Raw genomic sequence first — 19,314 nt, 5'->3', positions numbered from 1 at the left:
AATACCTTCCATCTGCCGAAAGGCATGAGCTGCCCTCAAAAGAAGAACACAAGTTCACTGTGCAGAGATGATAGGGAGAGCACAGGGGAGTTTATCAGAGAGAATGCACAAGAAGTCACCAAGACAAGAAAAAGCACATGATACACTCCAGGTGTGTCAGAGAAAGAGGGAAAGGAGCTAAGAATGCCCTCCAGTGCCACAGGAAGTGAGGGCTTTATTCCATAGCAATGGAGCATGATGGGAGGTGTTTAAATACAGGAGGAACCTATCGGGCAGTGCAGTGGTTGGGACTCCGCGCTTCCTCCACGGCGGAAAGGGGCGGGGAGAGGGTTTGATCCCTAGTCGGGGAACTAAGATCCCGCAGGCGGCATGGTGTGGTCAATAAAAAAGGAACCTATCATGTAGAAGTCCTGTGAACAACTGGTGATAAGCAGGCATTGCCATTAAGAACAGACCACTAAGCAGTCCAAGTAATAGAGATTGAGAATTCAAGCGCAGCCTCTCCTGAGCTATACCACTCATAATGCAGGGAGCAGCAATCCTGGGCAAAGAAGACCTAAGATCCTCTGACCTGACAGTCACAACATTGCTCCGGCGGACCACGCTTGCAGACCTCCCACCACCATCTCTGTTGGTTCCGAGACTGCTCTTCTTGCCTCTTCCCACCCTCGCTCACTCTCCCCACTTTCTACCTCACCAAACGGCCCCAAGGTACAGGTCTCCTCCATCCTTCCAAAGCTCAATTTATGCCACTTCGCTTTTAAGAAAGACCCACGTTAGCGCCTGTTTTCCCAACCAAAAGAAATCCAAAGAGGTATCTATTTTCACAAAAAAGGGGGGAAAATGAGAACAGTGCCCGGCACGTGTTGTGCAGCAGCCCGTACAGAGGCAATTCGCACTGTGCGCTGCAAAAGCGGGTGCAAGGGGCACCACCCAGCTCCTTCCTGGGAACCACACTCAGCACCTCAGCATCAAGCCACCATAGCTTTGAACTGTCACTGAGCTTCCGTACTTTAGCTCAATTTATTTTGTGCATCCGTTAGCAAGATGTGTCCTATGGTCACTGCTTCTTCGCTTTACGCCACTTCGGCTTATGAAAGGTTTCATGGGAACGCTCTGCTTTCAGTCATTGGGGGAAACCCATACTTATTGTCCTCCCGCCTCCCTCCAGCCTACGCATCCACTCTCGGCCTGGCCTTTCCAGCTTTGAAAAGACAACCTGGCTCCGCCCTCTACCGCCTATATACTGCAGTGAAAGATGAGGGGAGAAGCTGACAGGCAGACAAAAGGCAGCAGCAGTGAGTGAGGCCTGACGACAGACAACGGAAGAGTTCCAGGCCCCTTCAACTTTTGAGACGTTTGGTATAATAAACAATGTAGAAACACCTAAGGGATGGGATGAGAAAGAGCTCAAAATGGACTTCAGTATTTGTTAGCATTTGTTAAATATGGGTGGTACATACACGGGGTACAATGTAAGATTCTCCACTTTTCTCAGTATGAAATTTTTAATTAAAAAAATACCAAAACACGGTTTTAAAAATTACAGGATATTTAAAATGTTTATACATTTGACAAGTTAATACAACACAAAAAATGAAATCTAATTGTGTAATTCACAAGGTAATCCAACAAATATTTAGAGTATTGTATCCTCAGGCATTACATGGCCTCCCTTTAAACTTCCTCAGCTCTCCCTCAGTGGGCTATAATTCCCAGTTTACTTTAAGGGAACTTCAATATTTAAGTTATGGTTGGTGTTTATGTCCCTTATACAAACATGCATTCATTTGGGGGAATCAATTATCAAACAAACATCAAAAGTAATCATTTCTACATTACTAATGTGACTTTGCCCGTTAGAGATCAGAATGGCATTACAAGGTCATCAGTCACTTATTCTATAGGCCAGAGTTGATGCTATTGACATTTTGGGCTGAACAATTCTTTGTTGCGGAAGGCTGTCCTGTGCTTCATAAATGTTTCAGCAGCATCCTGGCCTCTGACCACTAGGTGCCAGGAGCACGTCTCCTGACTTACGGCAACTAAAGATGTCTGTCTCCAGACATCAGCAAATGTCCCCTGGGGGGCAAAATCATTCCTGGTTGACACCTACTGATCTAAACAAGCATAGCGTGTTTGCTTGCCAAATAACAGCAACAGAAGATGGATAAATCCATGGATTCCAAAGGTCCTAGAATTAGCAAATCTTCTCTATAAAACTCCTAGCCCACATCTAGAAAATATTACAAAAAGAAGCAAAATGAAAAGAAAAACTAACAACACATGAGCTAAAATCTTTACCAGGGACAGAACACAGCATAGTGATCCAAAGCACAGGCTTGGAGCCAGAGGACTTACATTCAGAACTCACCAGCTGTCACTCACCAACTGTGTCACTCACCAGCTGTGTGACCTGGAGCAAATGACTTAGCCTCAAGTATCTCAACTTGCTCACCTCTAAAATGGCAAGGAGACAACTAATACCTACCTCCTATGGTTATTTATTTTCACTTAAGAATTAAGCGAAATAATACGTGTAAAGTGCTTAAAAGAATGCCTGGCATACAGTGAGTGCTCAGTAAGTGTTAGCTATTGTTATTTCACTAAAATTCCATATTTTCAATTTATACAAAGTGGAAATCACTTTACAGATTTCAACATACAACACTCTATTTTTAGAAAATAAAATATCATGCTATGTAACTACTTTATCTACTTGACAGAGGAATTATTTTCACCCATTTTCACCATCTCGGTAAAATAATAATGGTTATGATTATGCAATCATAAGAATGATTATGCTCTCCAATAGCCATTGGAGAAACAAGTGTACTTGTACATCACTGACAAACACAAGCTAACCCCTAAAACTGGCTCTGAGGGGAGATCACAAAGCCTACCATCAACATTAATCACCAAACATATTAGCCAGGGATATCTCAATAAAAGTAACACAGAAGTAGAGATTAGGGACAGAATTACTAACTCCGGGAGCTATGGGGGGAACTGACTTAATTTCAAGCGTTAATGTCTCTGATATGTAGGCTCAGGTGCCCACCTCAGCACTGGATATGAAGATGCCTACCACAATTAATCAGGTCCCAACAGTTCATTTCTAACTGCGGTCTCCCTGAACCTCACTGCGGGTACTTCTGTAGCGTAGCTCTCCATACAAGGCAGGTCTCCGGTAACTGCCTTCTCTGGTTCTTCAGAAAACAGCATGACCTGGCTACACATACTCCTGAAGAAGTTCAAGCGTCTTCTGGAAAAACATAAAATAGAAACTGCCAGCCGAAGTCAAAGTGAGACAATGTCTCAAGCCACACTAAAATGGACTATAAAAAATACAGAGATCTAGAAACTACCTCTAAACGACGCCAGCACCAGACACACCTCACCATGTAGCCAACACTCTTGGCCGGGATACACGGATACACCCGTGTCTACAGCATGCAACCCTGCCATGTAGCGGACAGACACTGACCAAGCTGGGTCTTGTACAGCCTCTGCCACGGGGACAGAAAGGCCCGGAGAAGGGCGCTGAGTCGCTTAAACCCACCAGTGTGGGAAGAAGCACCACGTCCACCCATTGAGAAGGCCACCCCTATTTGCCTTGACTCTTTCTCTTCCTGTTAAAAATTATCCGACTTTCACCAAAAGAATACACAACACTAACTTTCTGCAAACTCCTGCCCCTGTGGGGAACGGCATTCCTGGAGACAAAAAAGCTGGAATCAGTAACCAAGGTTCTAATTCAAATCCGGTCTAATTCAAATCCATTAACCCCTGTGATCCGTTGCCGATCTACAAAAAGAGCCTAACAGCACATTAGTCGTTTGACCAGCCAGCGTCCAGCCCTTTTTCTGGTAATAAAAGCCCACAAATTCCCTCAGAGTAGGTACCTCTCCCCGCCTCTCAGTCAGCGTGGCTCCGGTGGGCTCGACTCCGCCAAAGAGCCACGGGTGACACGTGACCAGAACTGGCCAATCCCAGTCTCACAGCCTCAAACAGCGATTGGCTCCAGGTCAGACATGTGACCCCATAAGAGCCAATGAGACATCATGAGACTTTTGCTGAGGCTTCTGGGAAAGAGACAGGCGCTCTTTCCGGCTGAATCTAAACGCTGACAGGCTACAGGGGGTGAATATGCTACAGCCAAGTTTCTAACATACAGTTCCGACAACTGAAGTCCATACAGGAAAAGGCAGAGTTGACTCGTGGGGAGAACCTGAGTCCCGATGACTTTACTTGAGCCCTGAATCCAGCTAGCTGTGCCTGACTTTGCAGTTAGGTGAGCCTAACTCAAATTTCTTTCCAGCTTAAGCCAATTTAGGTTGATATTTCAGGCAGCTGAAGCGAACTGATGTATATGTGTATATCTGATTAGTACCTCACAGGATGTGAAAAATGGAATGAACTGATAGCTGGCTTGTAAAACAGTGTATATATACATGATTATTAAAAACACTGGTCACAGGTATTGATTAATAATAACAAGTGCCAAGAGAAAAAAGTGGGCATGGGAGAGAAATGACTTAGTGTGATATGTGGTTATCCTGACTCTTGAAAATATTCCAAAACATTTGTTTAAACAATTTTATCATAAAGCTATTTCAGCAATAAGAATAAGAATAATAACAAGAGCCATTTGCTGAATGCTTCCTGCGGGCCAGAGGCCGTTGAAATGACTATATTATGTAATCTGCTTGAGTCCTCATAATGACCTTACAAGGTGGATGTTATTATTATCATTCCCACTAACAGACAAGGAAACTGAAGCACAGACAAGTTAAGTTACTCACCCACAGTTACACTGTAAATAAAAGGCAGGATTCAAATGCAGACATTCTGATGCAGCTCGTGCTTTTAGCCATGACACTGAATCTGAACCTACACTCAGAGTTCTAATGCTGTTCCAGTGAAGCAGAAACTCAAACTCAGGCACTCCCCAAAGCATCAAATGGGAATGTAATATACCACTATTTTAACCCTGGAAGAGTCTTAAGGACTAATTCCTACATAGTTCTGCATTACGAAAGTATACATATTTAACCACATTAGTGATCATCATTTTTTTAAAAAGTGTGAAAACCCTCACAAACCTCAACCAATTGCATCCTTTGGTTAAACAAAAGTCCTAGATGTTCCCAAGACTAAGAGGTATATTAATTAGTACTACCTTTCCAGAAAATAACATTTGCACCTTCCACAAAGTCAACTTTATGAGGACATTCCCATCATTAAGTTACTTTTCACCACTTTTATAGAACAGAAACTTATTTTAAAATCTACCCATCTTAGTATAATATAAAAAAGAAAAAAATTTATGACTGGACTTTCTCAAAATTAAACCTTTTTCCTCTTTGGAAGACACTATTATGTTAGAAGGATACGAAGCCAAGCTAAAGACTGAGAAAAAACCAACGGCAAATCACATACCTGAAAAAGGATTTGTATCCAAATATATAAAGAATTCTCAAGACTCAACAGTAAGAAAACAACCCAATTAAAAGCTAGGCAAAAGATTTCAATGGCACTCCACCAAGAGGATCTAATGATGGCAAATAAGCACATGAAAAGATGTCCAATGGCATTAGTCATCAGAGAAATGCAAATTAAAACCATGATAAGATACTACCACATACCTATTAGAATGGCTAAATTAAAATCACTGATAGTGTCAGTGATGTGGAATAGGTGGAATTCTCGTACATTGCTAGTGGGAGAGTATAAAATGGTACAGACACTCTGGAAAAAGGGTTGACAGTTTCTTATAAAGTTAAAAATATACTCACTATACCATCCAGCAATCCCCTCTCCCCAGAGACAGCTACCCTAGAGATAGAGAAATGAAAACTATGTTTGCACAAAAGTCTGTACACAAATGTTTACAGCAGCTCTATTCCTAAATGTTAAAAATTGGAAACAACGCAAATGTCCTTTAATGAGTGACAATGGAAAACTACTCAGTAATAAAAAGGAATAAACTTTCAATACATGCAATAACTTAGATGAATCTCAAAGACAGAGTAAAAGAACCCAGTCTCAAAAGCTTACATGTATGATTCCATGTATAGGACATTCTCAAAAAGACAAAACTATAGGGATGGAGAAAAGGTCAGAGGTTGCAGAGGTTATAGGATGGGGACAGTTAACTATAAAAGGATAGCATCAGGGAATTCTGGGGGGTGATAATATTATTCTGTATTCTGATTGTAGTGATGGTTGCACAAACTACACGTGTTAAATTAACAGGATAAAAGAAAAAAGTTAGTTTTACTGTATGATAATTTTAAGAATAAAATTTTAAAATTATGTTTAAATATGAATCTCAATGTCACAATGGACACGGTTTTTAAAAACTGGAAAGAAATAAAGAAGGATAAGTTTGTTAATAAAAGGTAAACCTGGGCTTCCCTGGTGGCGCAGTGGTTGAGAGTCTGCCTGCCGATGGGGGGGACACGGGTTCGAGACCTGGAATGGGAGGATCCCACATGCCACGGGGCAACTGGGCCCGTGAGCCACAACTACTGAGCATGCGCATCTAGAGCCTGTGCTCCGCAACAAGAGGGGCCACGGCAGTGAGAGGCCCACGCACCATGATGAGGAGTGGCCCCCGCTCGCCACAACTAGAGAAGGCCCTTGCACAGAAACGAAGACCCAACACAGACAAAAATAAATAAAAAATAAATAAAAATAAATACATTGAAAAGGAGAACCTATACATTTCCCTTTCTGCAAATGTAGGTTTTCGAGGCAAGAGTAGAGCCTCAGAAAGAATGTCTGCAAACAGAACAATCACTAGTTCACTAAGTACAAAATGTAGGATACTTTTGAAGAATCCCATCACAGCTGGATAATTGGTCCAGGACCAAAAGTAAATACTGGAAGAAAAATGAAATCAACAGTGTTCCACAGAGGTGGTAGGCAGACTGGCCTGGACTAAGACATGTTCAGTAATAGATAATAAGGGTGCTGATTTGTAAGCATCATTCTCGTCCCACTGTGGACTTCCTTCTGCGACAGTATAAGGATACCACCAGATCATCTTGTTTTTCTCTTCTTCTTCTGGAACCCCTATAATTCGAATGTTGGTGCGTTTAATGTTGTCCCAGAGGTCTCTGAGACTGTCCTCTGTTCTTTTCATTCTTTTTTCTTTATTTTGCTCTGCAGCAGTTATTTCCACTATTTTATCTTCCACCTCACTTATCCGTTCTTCTGCCTCAGTTATTCTGCTATTGATCCCATCTAGAGTATTTTTTATTTCATGTATTGTGTTTTTAATCGATGTTTGATTCATCTTTAGTTCTTCTAGGTCCTTGTTAACTGTTTCTTGCATTTTGTCTATTCTATTTCCAAGATTTTGGATCTGGGAAATAGAATCTTGGATCATCTTTACCATCATTATTCTGAATTCTTTTTCAGGTAGAGTGCCTATTACCTCTTCATTTGTTAGGTCTGGTGGGTTTTTATCTTGCTCCTTCTCCTGCTGTGTGTTTTTCTGTCTTCTCATTTTGCTTATGTTACTGTGTTTGGGGTCTCCTTTTTGCAGGCTGCAGGTTCGTAGTTCCTGTTGTTTTTGGTGTCTGTCCCCAGTGGCTAAGGTTGGTTTAGTGGGTTGTGTAGGCTTCCTGGTGGAGGGGACTAGTGCCTGTGTTCTGGTGGATGAGGCTGGATCTTGTCTTTCTGGTGGGCAGGTCCACGTCTGGTGGTGTGTTTTGGGGTGTCTGTGGACTTTTTATGATTTTAGGCCACCTCTCTGCTAATGGGTGGCGTTGTGTTCCTGTCTTGCTAGTTGTTTGGCTCAGGGTGTCCAGCACTGTAGCCTGCTGGTCGTTGAGTGAAGCTGGGTGCTGGTGTTGAGATGGAGATCTCTGGAAGATTTTCGCCGTTTGATATTATGTGGAGCTGGGAGGTCTCTTGTGGACCAGTGTCCTGAAGTTGGCTCTCCCACCTCAGAGGCACAGCACTGACTCCGGGCTCCTCAATTTGGGATGATGTGTTGTCTATTCATGTATTCCGCAGATGCAGGGTACATCAAGTTGATTGTGGAGCTTTAATCCGCTGCTTCTGAGGCTGCTGGGAGAGGTTTCCCTTTCTCTTCTTTGTTCTCACAGCTCCTGGGTCTCAGCTTTGGATTTGGCCCCGCCTCTGCGTGTAGGTCGCTGGAGGGCGTCTGTTCTTCGCTCAGATAGGACAGGGTTAAAGGAGAAGCCTCTTCGGGGACTCTGGCTCACTCAGGCCGGGCGGGAGGGAGGGGCACGGAGTGCGGGGCAAGCCTGCAGCGGCAGAGGTCGGCGTGACGTTGCACCAGCCCGAGCAGATCATCTTGAAATCAAGTCATGAAATGTACTTTTATGTTTTTAAAAATCAATTCTTGTCCTTAAATTAACTTTTCTTATTAGTTTAGTCATGGTCCTCTATTACTTCTAAAACATTAAATCTTATTTGATTAGAGACAGACTTCAAAAAATAAAAATAAACTGTGATCAAATAGCAGGAACAAAGAGTAGTAACTAAAATTTCTTCAATCTAAACTGAAGATGATTTCTGTATCTCTGTCTTTTACATTTGTCTCCATTAAGGGAAAAAAATGATGTACCTCATAATTAACTTGGCTGGAATGAATCAGACTGCATTTGCAAAGGTTTCAGAAGACCAATGAGCTGTGCTAAACAGTACCACTATCCACCTGAGCAGAAATTACTATCCATAAGTTTCTTTACATAACTAACGAAACAAAAATTTAAACAAAAGAAGAACTACTAGAAAAATATTAGAGATTCATTTTTTAAGTCAATAATTTGCCTCACACATTATTATTTTCCCTGTGGAAACCCAATTATTACCCTGAAAACAAGACCACGTTAGAAAGTAAATGCATTGTGACAAAAGAAAGAAAAGGCAGATTGATACGTTATTAAAATAACTCACACGCCATACCCTGAGGAGTAAGGAAGCCATGGCAGAGCAGGCCCCCTTCTCCTCAATGGACAGCACAGCTGTGGGGAAGACACTGCAGCTAGCACAAGCGTGTCACACTTCCTCAGGGAGGAAGCAAGTTACACACCACTCTAGAGAGGGCGCCCATAAACTGACGGCCACGCTCATTACCCAACGTCCAGGCCACCCACAGGCTGACTGCAACCCAACTTTCCCACCATTCCCACACAGGCCCCAGGAACCGTCAGGCCTCTGAGGCTCTGCCAATGCCCTTCCCTCTACCCAAATATCCTTTCCCTCCTCTCTCCGGACCTCAATCCTGCCCAGCTCTAAATGAACACTTCAAGGCCTATTTCCCTAAGAATGCCTCTCTCAAAACCAAAATTACTTCCTAGACAATGATCTGCCTCTTACTCATCCATTATCTTGGATTAAATACATCATGTAAGATGCCTTATCTGACCAACACAACTATTTTATAAATAGGAGTCATGTTTTATATCATCTATGACATGACATGACAACCAATCAGCTCACTAAAACCATTCAATAAATACTCTAATTGAATTTCCCAAAGAGTTGACCTAAAATAACCTAAATGCTAAGCAGTTCAAGAACTGTCCTGAACCAAATTCACTTCTCATTTGAATGCCAATGTCATAGACAGGGATGTTGTATTGTCTTTAAATGTACTTGCCTTTATCCAAAACTAGAATCTCTGATGAATCTATGGGACACACATGTAAAATATTCTGCAAAGGAAAAAAGCTTTATTTAGTGTACTGTGCTTAATATTCAGCCAGACTTGCATTTTTCTCTAAAACTTATACAATTACTGAGTATGCAAGAAGCATTAGAAGAGAGACTAAGTCTATTGAGAAGAAAACTGGAAGCGAAGGTCAGCAATCATTTTCTACTTTGAATCATCTCTTTCATAAAGAGGTAAATTCTCCTAAATTCCAGAATGAATGGAATTCAATACAGCAAAGTAAAATGCTTTAAATACATAAAATAAATATCTTGATGGACCTTCCACCATCTGTTTTAGTAACTTAAATTATAAAAAAGAACCCTAACTTTAAGAAAAGTTATATCAAGAGCTAAAATTGAGATTGTTTTTCCATCTATTACTTTGATTTTCCTGACCCATTTTTGAGAACTGTCAGCATTCTGGATCAATAATTCCAAATTATTTCTTGAAGAGAGTGAGATTCCTCCCAAGTCATTTACTATGCTTACTAATCAATAAAGATATGAAAAAACAAAAAATCCATATTTATGAGGCAAGCAAATTATATTAAAAGACTGACTTTGAGAAAAGGTTGCTGCTTGCCAAGAAAATTTTATTATTATAAAATATTTTCTGTCATTTGTATTTCTTCATTTTCCCTTCCAGATTATCTGTGTAGCCTTGTAAACACATCATAATCCAAAGCAGTGGAGCTTTATAAATAAAATGTACATCAACGCAAGAGAGCCAACTGCATAATTAAAACAAAAGTGTACCGGGCTTCCCTGGTGGCGCAGTGGTTGAGAGTCCACCTGCCGATGCAGGGGACACGGGTTCGTGCCCCAGTCCGGGAAGATCCCACATGCCGTGGAGCGGTTGGGCCCGTGAGCCATGGCCGTTGAGCCTGCGCGTCCGGCGCCTGTGCTCCACAACAGGAGAGGCCACAACAGTGAGAGGCCCGCGTACCGCAAAAAAATAAAAAATGGGCATCCCTGGTGGCGCAGTGGTTGAGAGTCCGCCTGCCGATGCAGGGGACACGGGTTCGTGCCCCGGTTCGGGAAGATCCCACATGCCGCGGAGCGGCCAGGCTTGTGAGCCGTGGCCACTGAACCTGCGCGTCCGGAGCCTGTGCTCCGCAACAGGAGAGGCCACAACAGTGAGAGGCCGCGTACTGAAAAAAAAAAAAAAAAAGCATACCACCATCATCCCAACCAGATTACAAAATAGCAAGCAGATTATAAAATAATAGTCTACAAGCATGCTTTTTAAAATATATATCTATATGCTCTGAATATCTTATATAAAAATCCAAGAGAGAGAGATGAAACAAAATATTAAAAGTAAACATCTCCTTCCCCAAAACCCTAACTCCATTCCAGTCATGAGGAGAACATCACACAAACCCAAGTTGAGGGACAGTCTATGAAATACATGAACCAGGACTCTTCAAAATTGTCATTAAAAAAAGGAACGTCTGGGACTTTCCTGGTGGTGCAGTCGTTAAGAATCCATCTCCCAATGCAGGGGACACGGGTTCCAGCCCTGGTCCGAGAAGATCCCACATACCGCAGAGCAACTAAGCCCGTACGTCACAACTACTGAGCCTGCGCTCTAGAGCCTGCGAGCCACAACTACTGAGGCCACACGCCGCAACTACTGAAGCCCACGCACTCTAGGGCCTGTGTGCCGCAACTACTGAGCCTGGGTGCTGCAATTACTGAAGCCTGCGCACTTAGAGCCCGTGCTCCGCAACAAGAGAAGCCACCACAATGAGAATTCCGCGCACCACAATAAAGAGTAGCCCCCACTTGCCACAACTAGAGAAAGCCCGCACGCAGCAACAAAGACCCAACACAGCCAAAAATAAACAATAATAAAAATAAATAAATAAAGGCATCATCACATAAAAACAAATGAGGAAATAATTTTTTGATAAAAGAAGAACTGGTGGGGCAGTGGTAAAGAATCCGCCTGCCAGTGCAGGGGACACGGGTTTGAGCCCTGGTCCGGGAAGATCCCACATGCTGCAGAGCAAGTAAGCCCGTGCGCCACAACTGCTGAAGCCCACACGCCTAGAGCCCGTGCTCCACAACAAGGGAAGCCAACACAGTGAGAAGCGCGTGCACCGCAATGAAGAGTAGCCCCTGCTCGCCGCAACTAGAGAAAGCCCACACACAGCAACGAAGACCCAACGCAGCCAAAAATAAATACATTAAATAAATTAATTTAAAAAAAAGAAACTAAAGAGTCAAAAACAAACTAAAGAAATAAAATATATTTTGGGAAGAAATAGGAAAAATTATACATGGACTTGATATCTGATAGTATAACTATTAGTATTACTGAATTATCTTCTTAGGTGTGATAATGGTATTATGTTTATGAAGAAATATGTCCTCATTCTTAGGAGACACATGATGAAGTATGAATGAAATGCCATGTAAGATGTCTGCCACTTACTTTCAGCTGGCTCAGGAAAAAAAAATTCTATCTATTTGACAGAGAAAGGGAGACAAGGCAAATTATGACATAACGCTAACAATTGGGTATTGATTATACTATTCTTACAACTTTGCTGTAGGCGTAAAGATTTTCATAATATAAATTAAACTAACAGTTTTCTTTTTTTTTTTTTTTTTCTTTTTGCGGTATGCGGGCCTCTCACTGTTGTGGCCTCCCCCGTTGCGGAGCACAGGCTCCGGATGCGCAGGCCCAGCGGCCATGGCTCACGGGCCCAGCCGCTCCGCGGCATATGGGATCCTCCCAGACCGGGGCACGAACCCGTATCCCCTGCATCGGCAGGCGGACTCTCAACCACTGCGCCACCAGGGAGGCCCTAACAGTTTTCTTTAACTTAAAAATGATTCAAAACCCAAACTAATCCAGAAGTTATAATCTTCTCGTAAATATAAAATATATTTTATTTTATGCTGCTTAACTCATCTCCTCCAAATTAAAAAAAAAATTGAAAAGGGGTGACTTATTTTCCATAGTAAGGAATTATAGCTAACATCCAGGAGTAATATTTAGGTTTCCTTCAAATTGATATTGAATAGTCTTTTTAATCATCTGAGCAGTTTATACTGATCTTGGGCTCATTAATTGCTAACTTACCTAGTTTTTTTAAATAAAAATGTTTATTTGAATACAATTACCTTATCCCTTAAAGAAGCTGGAAAGAAGATTAAATAACCCAGAAGACACAGTTGGAAACTGTAAAGAAGTATAAGAAAGAGAGTCACTGGCAGAAGAGAAGAGCAGATCTCTGGCAAAGCTGCATTCCATGTACCCTGCCTGGGTCAGACATAGTTCATCTTGAGCCGAAGATCCAGTAGAGACCCATCTGCCCAAAATGCCTTTCTCCAACTGAGAAAGAAGTGAAAATGCTAAGACATATGAGAACATTTGTTGCTGTCTACAGCTAATTGAACCAGAAATCTTTAATACCATTTCCAGTCCTGAAATTCTATTATTCTACATAAAACACCTTTAAAAACAAGTATATATTATCATTTCACACCCATTAGGATGGCTACTATCCGAAAAATAGAAAATAACTGTTTGTGAGGATGTGGAGAAATTGGAACCCTTTTACATTTCTGGTGGACATCAAACGGTGCTACTGCTATGGAATACAATATGGGGATTCCTCAAAAAATTAAACACAGAATTACCATATGATCTAACAATTCTTCTGGGTATTTCCTGAAAGAACTGAAAGTAGGGACCTGAACAGATATGTATACACCCAAGTTCACAGCAACATTATTCACAACAGCCAAAACGTGGAAGCAACCTGAGTGTCTATCAAAAACTGGACGGATTTAAAAAAATGTGGTATTTACATACAATGGCATAGTATTTAGCCTTAAAAAGGAAGAAAATGCTGCCACGTGCTACAATATGGATGAACCTTGAAGACAGGCTAAGTGAAATTAGCCAGTCACAAAAAGACAAATATTGTATCAGTGCACTTACATGAGGTACCTATGGTATGAATGGACCCTATTCAAATTCTGAGAAACAGAAAGTAGAATGATGTTTGCCAGGTGCTTGAGGGAGAGGGGGATGGAGGGTTAGTGTTTAATGAGTACAGACTTCAATTTGGGAAGATGAAGTTCTGGAGATGGATGGTGGTGATGGTTGTACAACAATGTGAATGCACTTAATGACACTGAATTGTATGCTAAAATGATTAAAATGGTAAATTTTATGTTATGTATATTTTAACAATATTCAAAAAAAACCCCACAGGTATGCAAGCCATAATACCCTCCTAACCCTCCTTAAAAGGAGTGAGGCCCATGTCCTAATCCTGATGCAAACTTAAGGAATGCTCACTGCCCATTTCCCCATCTTCCCTGCCCAGGAAGAAGAACCACGAGCTGGCAAGGCAGAGCCAGAGCCAGAGGCGGGAAATTGGTCCTGACGTTAGTCCCGCTGAAGAAACTCAGAAGAGCCACAACAGAGGGTAAGGCCCAAGAAGACGGACAGAGGCAGGCTAGGGAAGAGAAGGCAAAAGCAGAAGGAAGGAAATCCCTGAGAACATGGGCAGCTGATGACACTGGGAAGGGACACCACAGCTGTGAGGAAAAGGAGGATCAGACAACAGGGGAAATCAGAGAAGGGAACTGCCCCAAGGTAAGGAAAGAGAGGAGTAGGAGAAAAAAGAAGAATTGTAAGCAAGAAGGAGATTCATTCAAGAAGAGACTCTTCCCAAGTACCAGCAGGAAAATGACTTCGTTCCACTGAGGTGGCCATTTGTATCTAAAGAATCCAAGAAAGTTGCTGAAGCCTATAAAAAGTTAGGAAGAAACATTCTTTTCTGTGTAAGAATACTAATATACCCCCATCCACAGAGAACTGTGTACTGCCATTTTTTTCATTTGGTTTTGTCTTTTTTTCTCCCTCAAGAAGAGAACACTTACTTGTTTAGGAATAATTTCAATCAGGGCCTACCTTTTGTATTTGTACCAAACACTAGTACGCCATGAATGAGCTAAAGCGTTTTAATGGCACAGGGGTAAGAGTACAGGCTTGAAGCCAGCTCTGCCTGAATCTGAATCCTGGCATTGTGACCTGAGGCAATCTGCTTAAAAATCTGCTTTGATTTCCAAATCTGCAAAATGGGAATAATAACAGGGCTACACTTCAAGGCATTACTGCAAGAATTAAATAGGGTAAAATATGAAAGCACTTAGAACAGTGTCTGGCCCACACTAATCACTATGAAGGTAGTAGCTTCCTATTATACTCCAGACCTAGAACATGAGTTCCAGGAGAGCTGAGATTTTGTCTGTTTTGTTCCCTGTTGAAGCCTCAGGTACCTCACATCATTCTTTGTTGAATAATAAAAATGTATTGAATGCCAGCAACACAGAAGCCCAAAGGAATAGCACTACCTTTCTGTTATTACCAACAACTAAAATCTGCATAACACTTCAGGCTCACAGTTCACAGAGGGTTTTCTACACCTTATCTCAGGTGATTCTGTGACGCTGCCATTATTACCTCCGTCTCACAGACAAACGAAGGCTCAGAAGACGTAAGTGACTTGCCCAGGAATTCTGGCAATTAATGCTACTTCTGTTCACTCTAGACCCCCACCCAGAAAGCTCAGAACATACGCTACTGAACTGTTCAATTCTCCTTAGCTACAGATACCCAGAGTTCAAGTTCACCAAAACACTTTATCCGATTTGCTTCAATAGAATTGATGGAGAGGGAGGAAACAGAGGAAACAACATCACTAACTATTAAAGTTGAACAATGGGTACAGTGGGATTGATTATACCCTTTCCACTTCTATACATCTGAAATTTTCCATAATAAAAAAATGTAATTAAAAAATAAACTCTTCACTCCCAACATAAGCTCTGCCACTTCCAACTTCCTATTGAGCACACCTGGGTGCGAGGAAAACACCACAGCAGAGAAGTTTCTCAGTCTGAGGCACTGAAGAGAGTGCTGCACTGGGAATCAGGAAGCTTCAGTCTTCACTCTGCTTTATCTAACTGTGAGACCTCACTGGTCCCTCTAGCTCCTCTGGGCCCTGAACTTCCTCATCTGTTCCTTCCAGGGTTAAGATTCTGATTTCACCTTTCTACTAGTTCCTTAAACTCAACACACAAAACCAAAATCATCTTTTCTCTATTCTAAACCCCTAAGACCTGCTCTTCCTCCTGACCTCTGTATTCCTGCTGTCCCATTCTGCCAGCCATCCAACCACAAATACCTCAGCATCATCTCTGACTTAAGACACAGAACTGACTGTTCCTTCCCCTCCTACCTAATCAGTCACCACATCTCTCTGTTCAACCTCCAAAGTACCTCTCGACTCCACCACCTCCTTTCATTCCCAAGCACACTAACTCAGGCACTCATCATCCCTCACCTGGAGTAGTGCCATGAACTCGACTGAAAACCCTGTCTCTAGTTTCTCCTCACTCACAATCCATCATATGCATTCTCCAAAACCCAGTCATGACCTCTCAACAGCCTCACTGTCCACTATGTTCTTTCATGTAACCCAGGGTCCGGGTAATTTGGATACTCAGTTTCCGGACATCCACCTCATTTCCAACACCACCCCTCAGCCTTTGCTCAAGCTACCCTTCCCTCCAGAATGCCCTCTTCTTGCCCTGGCGCCTCAATTTCACAGTGGTGCAATTTAAATGCCACCTCCTCAGTTGAAGCGTTCCCTTACATCCCCAAGGGGGCAGTATCACTCCGTCCACTGAACCCCTAAGCACCTTGTCTGAACCCCTCTTACAGCACCCTTCAAATTCCTATTAGTCCTTTCTTGTTTTGGTGCCCCTACTCTCTCTACTAGATGATTCGCTCCTTGTCAGAGGAAATGATGCTTTATTCGTCTTTGTATCCTTCAGAACAGAGCTTCTCAAAGACTGTGCCGTGGCACTGTGGTATGCCCTGAATGAGCTAAAGAGGTTCTAGTCAGTCATCCCCTCAGCCCTCCACAAAGAGACTTCAGCAGCCAAAGTCCCACAAGTCAAGCCTCAAGCAGCCTCAAGCAGCCTCCTCCTTCAGCCAAGTATACGCCACGATGACTTGAGAAGCACTAAGAGGATGCAACACGTGGTACACAATGGATGCGCACTAAACATGTGCTGAGCTGAACCTTGGAATAACTCACCCGTTCCCCTTCAACCACTATGTTCTCAAGAAAACTTACCATCCAGACTAGACTCTCTCTGAACATTCTCCCCGAACAGGTTCTGATCATCTTTTTAATAATCACCTGTTTATTAGCTGGTTATACTTGCCTTACCATCCAAAGCCCACATCGATAGTTTACTGATTAAAATAGCAAAGGATATGAACAAACAATTCACCATGAAGAGACTCAAAGAGAAAAATTCAACATTATAGAACAAAGAAGTACAAATGCCACTTTACACTATTAAATAAGCAAAAACTTTTAAGGAAAAAATGTATTTATATCCAGTTATGGCGAAACAGGTACATCTGTATATCTCTTAGTAGTACAAACTGGTATAACATTCTTGAAAAACAGGATGGCGATATATATATCAAAAACCATAAAAACATTCATACCATTTAACACAATAATGCATTCAAAAATTTATCCTAGAGATATAATGAGCCAGAAGAAAAGGACAATAATATCTACAATAATGTACATTAAAGTATTAACTGAAAACGAGCCAGCAACATAAATAACTAACATAAAAAGAGTTAAGTAAATTATTGACGGCATGACTTGATGAAATATTTTGCAGCCTCTCAAAGTGTAATCATGTCAATTAAAATTGTGACAACTATAACATGGAAATGTTTCATAATCTAATAAGTAGGAAAAATTCAAATTATATACATTATAATTAAAAAGGAGTACAATAATCTATGTGTGTGTGTATGTATATATAGATAGATATAGAGAGATATATATCCCTCTATATATATTTTTAACAGAATGCCAAAAATAAAATCAACTGTTTTAGGGGTAGTAACCCAAATATTTAACAATTTACTTAATAACAATTCTTAAATTATTTTATAATTTAAGAGAGAAAGTTCTACCATACTGAGCAAACTTAGGGGTCCCAGGATGCAAACTCGATATAGTCTCAGGAAGAGGTCCACACCTCTCTTTTATTGCTCACTTTGGCCTTAACTGAGAACGCTCATGTAGTTCTTATCACAATGACCTATGACAACCCAGACCCCAGCTTTCCAAGGACCAAGAAACCAGCTCAGCTAGCCTTCTGATCATCCCCATGAACCTGTGGGGGATGAATCGTGCAAACTACCCTAACTCAAGAAACAAAGAACCCCTACAACAATGTTTTACTTTAGCAATCAATAAGTAGCCAAGCCTAAGTTTAATTATAAACCCTAAAAGTATATAGCATTGTCTCATTAAAGTCTCTGGGACTAGCATTAAAAATACATCAAAAAATAATTTTAGCACTGATGCCCCACAAGGACAATATTAGAACAGTCTTCTAATTGTTTTTCTGTAGTATTACCATTTTCTTAGTTTAATACTGAATGGCCAAGATACTATAATGGACCAAGAAGATTAATTACTGTGAAATAATAAATACTCAAGACTAAAATGTCATTCTTAGGGCATTTCAGCAATAAACAAATAATTTGAAGGACTAATACAACCATTAGGGAAAAAGTTTAACCTTCTGTTTCCATTGGTATGTTCCTGGTATCCAGATCCTCAGAAATGCAGATATATAGTCATTCATGACAATACACACATAGTAGATAACAGGAAAAACAGACAATTTAACACTTAACCTGTTCATCAGAGCACTGGGCGGTCAACACTCAAGAATGTTGACACAAAAACTGAAGGACCTCTGAAGAGCCAATCATATGCAGATAGGTTGAATCCCTGTGCAGTTACTCATGCAAAACAGAAGTGGAAGATTAACCTACCCTCACTTCTCTTCAAACAAACTGACAAAGCATCAGGCAGTCTGTTTGGAGTAGGTTCACCATCATCCAGTCGGCCCCAGAAGTAGCCAATTGAGTCAGGTCACCGCTGCTGCACCAGGGCCCTACTTCCTCCACCTTGTCCCAGCTCATCTTGCTGACCAGACACCCTCCTCTAGATTAAGTCCCTTTGGTCTTTTCCTCAGGCATTACCAAGTCCTTGCTTTGTAAATAAGGCTCTCCCAGACCTTACTCACCTGCAGTTCACTGCACTGGGTATCACCCAAAGAGCCCATCAGAGCTCTTTATAATTTCTGAAAGAGAGAGAAGGAACCTTTGAATACATACTAGAAAACACCACTGCTGATGTATCAGTTCTGAAGCATTTGTATCCAGTGGTCACAGCATATGGTCCTTTGGTCCACAGTACTTCAGTAAAATGTAGCATAACCAGCCAGGACCAAGAGTCCTGAGATAAAAGTTTGGTTTAATGTTACTACTAATCAGCTGTATGACCTTGGGAAAGTCACTTGACTTCTCCAGGCCTCAATTTCCTCATCTGGAAAATAAGACAGACTAGATAGAAGCAGCAGAGCATACTGCAGTGGAAAGAGAACGCCCTTTCCAAGGCACAGCGCCAGCACCACCACTTACTGGTCTTGCGACGTTATGTTCGTTAATTCACATTTAACCTAAATCTCCTCTGC

At 41.7% G+C, this 19,314-nt stretch overlaps 1 protein-coding gene across 1 annotated transcript in view; it reads right to left on the bottom strand.

Moving 5' to 3' along the window:
- Positions 1 to 18,760, bottom strand: part of LOC309793384 (RAD52 motif-containing protein 1-like) — a gene marked incomplete at its 5' end in the record, with an annotated part of 76,366 nt that extends 57,606 nt beyond the window's left edge. Inside the window, one exon of the mRNA XM_082603856.1 lies at positions 18,671 to 18,760. Within this exon, the coding sequence (XP_082459982.1) occupies positions 18,671 to 18,760 (90 nt within the window). The remainder of the gene's footprint in view (positions 1 to 18,670) is intronic.
- Positions 18,761 to 19,314: the final 554 nt, after the last annotated feature.

This window comes from Mesoplodon mirus, assembly GCF_964341445.2.
Source record: "Mesoplodon mirus genome assembly, chromosome: 18".
In the NCBI taxonomy this organism is placed as follows: Eukaryota; Metazoa; Chordata; class Mammalia; order Artiodactyla; family Ziphiidae; genus Mesoplodon; species Mesoplodon mirus.
This window is presented reverse-complemented; position numbering and strand designations above follow the sequence as displayed.